At 54.6% G+C, this 9,863-nt stretch overlaps 1 protein-coding gene across 1 annotated transcript in view; it reads left to right on the top strand.

Annotated features, from left to right (window-relative positions):
* The first annotated feature begins 2,849 nt into the window (after positions 1-2,849).
* Positions 2,850-9,863, top strand: part of TNKS1BP1 (tankyrase 1 binding protein 1, 182kDa) — a 34,379-nt gene continuing 27,365 nt past the window's right edge. Inside the window, exons 1-3 of the mRNA XM_006900404.1 lie at positions 2,850-2,943; positions 3,904-4,537; positions 5,881-5,954. Of these exons, the coding sequence (XP_006900466.1) occupies positions 2,850-2,943; positions 3,904-4,537; positions 5,881-5,954 (802 nt within the window). The remainder of the gene's footprint in view (positions 2,944-3,903; positions 4,538-5,880; positions 5,955-9,863) is intronic.

Genomic DNA, 9,863 nt, shown 5'->3' with positions numbered 1-9,863 from the left:
CCCCTCCCTCGGCCCCCTCGGCACGCCCCCAGCCTCCCTAGGACGCCCCCACCGGGTCTGGGTCCCCAGTACCCCGTCTGTTCTCTGGCTGCTTTGCATCCCGCGCACAGATCCTCGGCTCTACCGCCGCCGCCTCCTCTTCCTCCTCGATTCCCGCCGCCCCCTCTGTGTCCAGAGCTCCCCACCGGGCCCCTCCAGACGGCGGCCCCTCGCCCCGGGGCTGTTCCGTCTTGCCGTCGGTCCTCCCTCCTCCAGCAGTTTGCACACTGTCCCCACCAATATCTACCCGGTCTGCGGTCCCTGGTCCAAAGGGGTGACCCCATCTGCTCTGAATCCCCTCCAGGCCCAGCGCCGGCCTCCAGCTTCCCAGCCCCTCCCCAGCCCTTCTGGCGGCCCTTACTCCCAGGGGTCGGCCTGCCTGACTTTCCCGGACTCCTGGCGGTGGGGAGTGGCTGGAGCCGCTGCCATTCTGCAGCTTCTGGTCACGGGCTGGTCACCTGGGGCTCCTGGCTGGGGCCTCCCAGCTGCTACGGCCCCCTCCTCAATAGAGAATCCTCTACCTCTGGCTCTTGACCACTTTGCATAGTGTAACCTCGCACACCCTGGATGTGCCCATCAGGGCCCCGGGTAAAAGGGTTTTTCGGTTCTGGGCCACTTTGTCCCCGTTTCTAACCACCCACACCATGCCCCTTGTAATAATGTTCAAGGACATGGGGACGCTCTCGTGTTTTTTAATTTATTATTTTTTTTAAATCATATGGCTCCTCCCCCACGCACACTTGGATGAGGTTCAGCTCTGTTCCCCCCCCCCCACCCCCACCCCACGGTGGGCAGGCCTGGGTTGTTGACTGACTGGTTGACCAGTTGAGGGTTCTCTATCCTTCATAGAACACAGCCTCCCCTGTGTTTGAGTCAGTGCCTGAGGGGCTAAGCGAGTGCGATGGGTTTTTAAAGGTTGGGCACCAGAGGTCCCTTCTTTGGGCTTGGCGCTGTCTTCTCAGCCTCACTGGGGTGTTGGAACAGGTTGAGTTGGCATCACGTGCTTTGTGGGTGCCATGTGATAAGAAACATTCCTCTTCCTTTTGATCTCTTGGGAGAGGGCTCCAATGCCCCCAAGCCACAGTGCTTGGCAGTGCATGGCAGTGCTTGGGCCTGGTGGGCCTGTGGGTGGGCTGGTGCTTCCAGAGCCAGGGTGGGAAGCAAGAAGGTGGGGCAGTGTCTGCAGTCCAGGTGACTTGAACATGGCACGTGGGAGGGAAGGAATGGTCTGGGAGGGAGTCTGGGACTCCAGCGCTGAGAAGTGGCTAGCCAGAGATCCTTGCTTATGGGTGACGTTTTGAATGGAAGAATTGTAATAGGAACGAGCATTTCTTGGACACTATCTGTGCTAGATGTTGTGCTAAGCTCTCTGCTTATGAAAAAGGAGCCTTGGTTGTGCAGTGGTGGAGGTTGACCGTTTGAACTCCCCAGCCGTTTGTTGCATGGCGAAAGGTGTGGCGTGCTGATCTGCTCCATGAGGACAGAACACTCAGTAGCAGTGGGTGATGAGGATCTCCTTTAAGACCCCCCCAAACAGCTTCTATATCCCCATTTATCAGATAGACAAACAGAGGTTTAGAAGAGTAAGCCATGTGTCCAAGGTCACACGATTACAGAAGTGGTGGACCCACCCAGCATTTGAATCCTGCCTCTCTCAGGGGGGACGCTCCAGTTACATACATGAAAGAGAAGGGGTACCCGGTTGGATTCTCCCTTGAAGGGTGTCTCCTGGTTTAATTTTTTTTCTTCAATCTCTCCCACCTCCCCCTGGAATCCTTCCATGCCACATGCTCGTTCTAGGCTGGTGAGTGAAGCCCATGTAGCCCCCTGTTTCACAGGCTGTGACTGTTCCTCCTTGGATGTCCTAGAAGGGGGAACCCCAGGGAGTTTGTCCCCCCCAAGCCACTCCACCTCCCGGATGTGCTCAAGCCCTGTCCCATTCTCCCAGCCCAGGCCTGGGCCGGCTCCTCCTTCCTCTTGGCAAGGCTCTGGAAATCCAGTGGGAGGCCATTGCTATGGCAACAGGACTAGGCCCTGGCTTTACCTCATCAAATTCTAAGCTGAAGCCAAAGCGATTGAGAAATTAAAGAAAAAAAATGTATTCCAGATGTTTACTTTTTATTCCTCATTTTTCCGTGTTTGGATGAGACAGCGCGGAGGGAGGCGGGAGTGGGGCAGGGATGTGGGGGGGGGGGGGGGGGGGGGGGGGGGGGGGGGGGGGGGGGGGGGGGGGAGGGGGACCCTCCCCCGGCGGGAGGGAGGGAGGGAGGGAGGGAAAGAAGGAGGGAGGGAGGGCGAGCTGAGCAGGGAAGGGAAGGCAGGCTGTGGGGCGGAGCCCAGGTTGGGGAGGAGCGGGTTTTTCCCGTCTCTCATGAGGTGATTCACGAAGACTTCAGACTTTGTGGCCCTCTTGGCTTTACCTCGAGTCAGTAACTCCAGAGGGGCGGTTGGACCCAAGGGGCACCTTGGGAACAGTAAGTGGGGCGACTTGGAGAGCTGGCTGGACTTGCGGGGGGGAGCAGTGGGCCGCTTCCTGAAGCTCCAGGACTCTAGGGTTGGGAGGCTGGAGTTGGTGAGCTGAGAAGAGTGGAGAACTTTGCTGCTGGAGTCCTCTCTTGACCGCCCTCCACTCCCTTCAGAAGTTCCCTCTTCCTGTCCCACTCTCTGCTGGATGTGTGTGCTTCCTTTGGGGGAGTCTCCCACCCACACCCCCATCTCTTTCCTCCTTTCCCCTTTCTCCACTTGGCCAGGTGACCCCGGTTCATACCCCTCTGCCCTGTCTGGTTCTCTCCCAGAGACTGCTGCATGTGATGGAAGTGGCGACTCTCAGGGAAGGCGCAGCCATGGCTTCCCCACTGCCCCGGGAGATGGAGGAGGAGCTGGTGCCCGCTGGCTCCGAGCCAGGTACCCAGGGGTGCAGGGTGGGGTGGCTGGAGGGGCAGAGAATGCACCCCATGCTGGCATTTGGGGGGTGGGCAGAGGTGGTTCCCTGAGAGCAAGGAAGTGCTGTTGAGTTGGGAAGGGTCCCAAGCCCCTTTGGGAGAGGCTGAGAACACCCTCTGGTGAGGGCAGACAGGGCTCTTCAAGAGGACGTAGATCAAGCTTCAGGCTTTACAAGGGGACACTGAGGCCCAGAAGGGAGGGGGCCCCCTTGTCTAGAGTCCTCTCTCACACGGGACTGAATGAGAGTAATTTGGATCCTATTAAAAGGGAGGTGGCTGTGAGTAATTCCAAAGTCTTTTCCTTTACATCCGGAATGCCTTATATAGAAGCTAGGTTTCTCCTTTTGTTTTGTTTGTTTCTCTAGCCTGTTGACTTTTGTTCGGCTGAGGTTAGTAGGCAGTTTGCATTCTCTGGTCACACACCGGATGACAGTGGGGAGGTGGCCTGGGAGTGAGTGCCCCTAGGGAGGCAGGGTGGAAAGCCCAGCCGGGGTGAAGTTTGCGAGGGTGATAGAATTCCCACAGTAGAGTACTCTCTCATACAAGGGGAAGGACTAGGTCGAGGGGAATGGTTGGCCCGCAGCTTGACAGAGGCGGGCATCATTCATTCATTCTTTCAATGAGAACTTGTGTTAAGTGCCAGAGGGGTACTAGGAGAAAGAAGGTGCCAGCTGGACCCATAAATAGCTGTAGTTTACAAGCAGAAATTGCCTGAACATTTTGGGAGCTTGGAGAAGGGAGAAGATACATCTGGGATATGTGCGGGAAACCAAGGAAGGCTTCATGGAAGAGGCGGCATTTGACTTGCACCTAGAAGGATATGCATGTTCTGAGGGTGGAGGGTGGGAGAGGAAGTGGGACAGCACACATTTCCTGAATCTTCTGATAGCTGCACGCTCCCATCTCCCTTCCTTTTATGCAGGTGACACTCGAGTCAAACCTCCCCTCAAACCTAAGCCCCAGGCCCTGTCCGCCAAGCCAGCCTTGCCGGCCAAGCCCAGCCTGCTGGTGCCAGTAGGGCCTCGGCCCCCTCGGGGCCCCCTGGCCGAGCTGCCTTCTGCTCGGAAGATGAACATGTTGGCGGGACCCCAGCCTTACGGTGGCAGCAAGCGTCCTCTCCCCTTTGCGCCACGGCCTGCTGCCGAGACCCCCGATAGCGGAGAAGCTCCTCGAGAGGCTGAGAAGGAAGAGACTGGCAAAGAGGGGACACCCCCCTCGACGCCTCCAGCAAGATGCGCTGCCCTAGGCGGCGTGCGCAAGGCCCCGGCCCCCTTCCGTCCAGCCTCGGAGCGCTTTGCGGCCACTACCGTGGAAGAGATCCTGGCCAAGATGGAACAGACCCGAAAGGAGGTCCCTGCCAGCCCCGACCGCCTCTGGGGCTCCCGCCTCTCCTTCAACCATGATGGCAGTTCACGTTACGGCCCCCGGACCTACGGTGTGACCACCAGTCCCAAGGATGAAGGTGATGGGACCCTCTCCAGGGAGTTGTCCCAGGACGGGCCAGTGAAATCTCCAGCAGAAAGCCAGGATGAGCACAGCAAGACGCCCAAGGAGAGGTGAGGGCTGGGGCCTGTTACCTTCATTCTTCCTTAGGGGAGCTGTGCGCTCTGAGGACAGGCACACCCTGGTCTAATTGTCACATACCTGCGTGCAGCAGCTAACTGTGGCTCTATTTTAAGCTGCTGCATGTTTACAGGAGAAAGTTCAAGTGTTCGGTATAGAAAGTGACTTTCAGTTTCTTTATGCTGTGAGCTGGGGACCCAGCTAGTGTACTTTGAAATGTCCCTGTGTTGGCTCAAAGCTTACGACCCATTTTAGAGAGATGGGAACTGAGGCTAAGACCTTTCTTCCTACAGACCCTCAGCAAGTCAAAGGCAGAGGTGGGCTTGCATTGGAGCGTGTGCGGTGGGTAGGGGAGTGTGCTAGGCCTGGGGAAGGAGGGCACAGGATGAGCGAGCGGTACACGGTCTCTGCCAGAGGAGGAGTCTGATGGGAGAGATAAGACACGCACATACCAGGGAGTGTGAATGCACAGATTATGGCTGAACCGGAGACTGTGGTATTAACACACTGCTCTGCTCTGCTCTGGAGGGGGCCAGCAGGCCTTGCTTGCAGTGATAGGCACAGAGCATTGGCGGAAAAGGCTGAGGGGCCTCCGACTTCATCATCTGGATGGGGCAGGCCTTCCTTGGAGCAAAGGACAGCCAGCTGGAGACACAGCTGTCCCCTCTCAGGAGACAGCTCTGCTCCCTGCTACTTCCTGCTCTTGGGCGGGCAGGGCTGCTATGGTCTAGGCCCCTGCCCTGCGCTCCTCAGCCCATCAGCTGAGTCCACCTTTTCCCACCTGAAAGTACCTGGAAGCAGGGCTCCAGAGTTAACGCTGCTTGGGTCCCACACCAGGGCGCCCCTGAGGTCGCCTCTGCTCAGATCAGGCTCCACCCTGCTGCCCCCTCCCCTTCACTGCTTCAAGCAGAGCTTAAGAGGCACAACTTCAGCCTTGGAAAGTCACTCTCTTCCCCCTTTCTTCTCCCCTGCAATCCTTCCAAAAGTATTGGCAGGGCGGCCAGGGCCAGCTGCACGCTCCCCAGCGGGGGAGAGCCTTAACCCTTAGAGCTCAAGGGAAGGACAGGATGAGTTGTCTTTTGGGGGCCCACTGAGTGATGTGGAAATAGAGAATGCATTCCCCAAAGGAGCTGGGAGATTTAACCGTTTACGTGTTGTCAACCTCGAGTATTTTCTCTTGGGGTGAGGAGCAGTAGCCAATGCCTGAGTAGGGAGAGTACCTTTAACTTCTGAGTGCTGGGAGTTACTTGGGAGGCCGGGGCCAGCACTTTCTCTTTCTCTGTTCTCTGGGAGGCACGGATGTTCTGGGCCTCCATTCTCTGGCTTTCTCTCACAGGAGCCTCCCTGCCGACCTGGCCTTCAACGGGGACCTGCCTTTGCCGCCCAGCTCCGAGCCACCTGTTAATGTGAGTGCCCCTTAGACTCCTAGGATTGCTGGGAGGATTGTCTGTGACCATCTGTGCCATCCTCCTCGTCGTTCAGCTGGGGAAACTGAGACCCACAGGGGGCATGATTTACTTGAGGTTGCTTGGCCGATGTCAGAGCCCTGGGATCCAGATTCCTGACTCTTGGTGCTCTTGGTTGTCAGCCACGAGGCCGCTCATCCAGGGAGTGGTGCCACGAACATGGTGTTGTCGGGCAATATTCTGCGTGTAATCCAGAGAGTTTTCAGTTGGCTAATTTGGGGACGTGGATTGCCAAGCCTCTCTTCCTAGTCTGCTTCATTCTGGAAGTTCTGTTGAAATCTGACCACACAAGTGACCCTGCTAGTCTTTTTTTTTTTAATTTTTTTAAAAATTATTATTATTTTTGTGTGAGTGTACCGTCAAATCAGGTCTGACTGGTACAAGAGGAGATTGTCCCTCCTTCCCTGGCAAAGCATCTGGTGGATTCGAACCGTGCGCCTCTGGTAGTTGCGGCTCCTTGCCACTAGGCCACCAGAGCTCCCCCTGACCCTGCTAGTCTTTGACATTACCAGTTGTATAGTTTCCAGCAGTCATGACACCACAGTGGGACAAGGCACCACAGTGTGACAAGTGACAGATGAGTACAGCAGCTGTAACAGCAGTCATTTATGAAGTGCTTTCTGTGTGCGACGCCTGTTCCAAGAACATAACTAACTTAGTGTACAGTTACTCTAGAAGAGTATATCCCTTATTCTTCCATAGGATAGTTGTGGTTGTTAGGTGCTGTCGAGTTGAGTATTATTCATAGCAACCCTATGAACAAAAGATCTGACCCCTGTTCTGTCCTGTGCCATCCTCACACTTCCTGACACCCAAGGACTCGTAGCGGTAGTCACTGCATCCATCCACCTGGTTGAGGGTCTTCCTTTCCTTCACCGACCCTCCACCCTTCCTAGCATCATGTAAACAATATTTGTTATTGTTTTTCCTCATTTCAGCTGACTTCCAGTCTGGTTCCTACCACTCCACTACTATACTATCCTTCTTGTTCCTCTAGTGTTTGCAGGGTTTTCAAAGGCCTCTTGTTTTAAGACGTGGATGCCCATTGTCCTTTCTAGTCTGTCTTAATCTGGAAGCTCCACCAAATCCTGTACATCATGGGTAACCCTTACGGCATCTGACACACCAGTGGCACAACTCTCAGTATCACAGCAACCCCAGGTTAATCTCAGTACAACAAACTGACAGACAAGTGCTGTTCCATAGGCTAGTAGGCCCTGCTTGTTCCACAGGAGAATGAGACCATCAAGGCTTGCAAAGCTTCCTTTCTTATTCAGGGTCACCATGTAGAAAGGGCTGGGGAGGATCTGACCCGTCTGTCTATCCTGCACCCTGGCTGTGCTGCCTTTGCGGGGGGCAGAGTTGCCTTTTTTCCTGAGTTCCTGCTACCATCCCTCTTCACCTCCACAGTACATACTTGAGTGCCTTTCTGAGTCACTAATGGAAAGGAAGGCTCACTCTCCTCCCAGAGTCCTCTGCAGTGGAGGCCAGGCTCTTCCATTCATCCATTCTGTGATTATCAGAATGTCTGCTCCAAGCTGGCTGCTGGGGAAACACCCTCCCTGCCCTCAGGGAGCTTACCTTGTAATGGGAGGCAGTAAACCAACAGGTAATTTATCAGATGCTGAAAGGAGGAGCATGTGAGCGTGAAGATAGAGGGGAGCATGATCTAGCTGAAGGATGTTTCAGAGAAGGCCAGAAGTGAGCCACGTAACTGTTTAGGTAACAGCTAGCGTTCTTGGTCAAAGGAACAGCAGGTGCAAAGGCCTTGCTATCTTCTTATCAAGGAAGGCAACACGCCTGAGTCACAGTGTTGTTGTGTGCTGTTAAGTTGGAACCGACCCATAGCTAACCCTCCAGCAGGTTTTCAGAGGCAGTTAATCACACGGGAGGAGATTGCCCCATCCTTGTCCTGCGGAGCAGCTGGTGGATTTGAACTGCATGTCCTTGGGATTGTAGTGCAGCTTCTTATCACTAGGCCACCAGTCACAGTGAGAGGAGTGGAAATGGATGATTGGTAGGGGGCTGGACGGGGCTGGATTGCACCAAGCTTTGCATGCTGCTATGAGGTTTCTGACTTGCGTAAGGGGAAGAAGCCCTCTCTGCGGCTCTCCCCCATCCCCAAGTTTGTTGGAACCCAGAGATAGGAGCTGACTTAGTTTGTGGTTTGTGGTGGTGGTTTGTTTGTTTGTGTTTTTTTTAATTGTCATTCGAGTGAAAGCAATTTACAAAGCAAATTGAATTTTTTCATTCAGCTATTCATACACATTTGCTTCAGAAGATAATAAACTTGATCTTGGAAGAAGTGAAACCAAGGTGCTCCTTAGTGAGGACGGTGAAACCTTAAGGCACATTGTCAGGAAGGGCTAGTCCTTGAAAGTCCTAGGTGGAGGAAGCCCCTCAACAAGGTGCGTTGACACAGGGACGGGAACAGCGGCTTCCAGCCCGGTAGAGATGGTGAGGGTGGCGCAGGAGAGGGCTGACCCTGAGACCTGTGTTCATGGCTCCCAGCGGCAGTGGTCACAGTGTAATTATGCTTTTCCCACTTCAGCCTTCTAATTCTCATTGACATTCACCTCCTGTCCTGGGCCTCCGGGGCTTTATCCCCGGGCACTCGCTGCTCTTCTGACCGTCTGTGGTGGGTTATTCTTAGGAATGAGTGCTACTGACTTTCGAGGCCTTCCTGTTGCTTGGCTGAAAATTGAGCCAAGGGGCTGCTGTTCCAGATTTGAAGAGTGACTGAAAGCATGATCTCACAGGTCCCACCGGTGTCTTTTGGGCCAGTAAGCTTGGCCTTTTGTTTCTGAGTTTTATGGACGTTATTCCTTACTCTATCTAGAAACTGGATACCCGGTTCGAATCCATCAGCTGCTCCACTGCGGGAGGCTGGGTGATTAACTGTCTCTGAAAATGGGGTTGGAGGGTTAGCTGTGGGCTGGTTCTGACTTTATAGCAAACAACAACAACAACAGCATCCTGGTACTACAATTCTGAGATCTCTTGGTGATAGTGAGCTGACTTAGTTTCTCAGTGTCGCCTTGCCTGGAGTGTAGGGAGGAGTGGCAGGGAGATAGCTAGGTGGGGGTTGGAATGGCCCAGGTGGAAGACAGACCCTCGAGGTGGCCTGACACGGAGGTGGTGAGAAGTGGTTAATTCTGGCTATGATTTGGAAGTGGATTAGATGAGTTTTGCAGAGACGTTGATGTGGGGGAGAGAAACTGCTGCATCAAGGGTGCTCCCAGGCTGTGGGCCTGAGTAACAGGAAGGATGAAGTTCAGTGAGAGTGGGGATTCTCAGGGCCAGGAGAGGAGCAGAGGAGGCAGGAGACGCTTACTTTGGGGCTTGCTCAATTTGAGATGCCTCTTAGCTGTTAGGAGGACATGGCGAGGGGGCAGGTGGAAGTACAGGCCTGGGGGTCAGGGGATCCCAGTAAGCTGGCAGGCCAGCTGCTGGTGAATATATTGGCCATCTCAGGTCTCACTACGAACTCCAGTTACCATTGAGTTGGTGACCCGGCATGTGCCAGGACAGAGCTACACTCCACTCCACAAGGCTTTATTTAAGAGAAAAATATCACCTTCAGATATTTTCTTATTTAGTTTTTCCAGGTTTACTTATTTTCCTGTTGCTAAGAAAGTAACGGGAAACACAAACCAATTCAGTAGTTTTCGACAGCTCCAGCTCAGAGATGTGGGTACACGCTCCAGCACAATGACATGGGTAGACGCGGTTACACGCTCCAGCTCAGTGACGCTGGTACACGCTCCAGCTCAGTGACTGGGGACACGCTCCAGCTCAGTGACTGGGGACACGCTCCAGCTCAGTGACTGGGGACACGCTCCAGCTCAGTGAC

The sequence above is a fragment of the Elephantulus edwardii genome, unplaced genomic scaffold (assembly GCF_000299155.1).
Source record: "Elephantulus edwardii isolate Elephantulus edwardi_28Jun2011 unplaced genomic scaffold, EleEdw1.0 scaffold00284, whole genome shotgun sequence".
Lineage (NCBI taxonomy): Eukaryota > Metazoa > Chordata > Mammalia > Macroscelidea > Macroscelididae > Elephantulus > Elephantulus edwardii.
The sequence above is the reverse complement of the archived record's forward strand: the minus strand, read 5'-3'. Positions and strand labels throughout refer to the sequence as shown.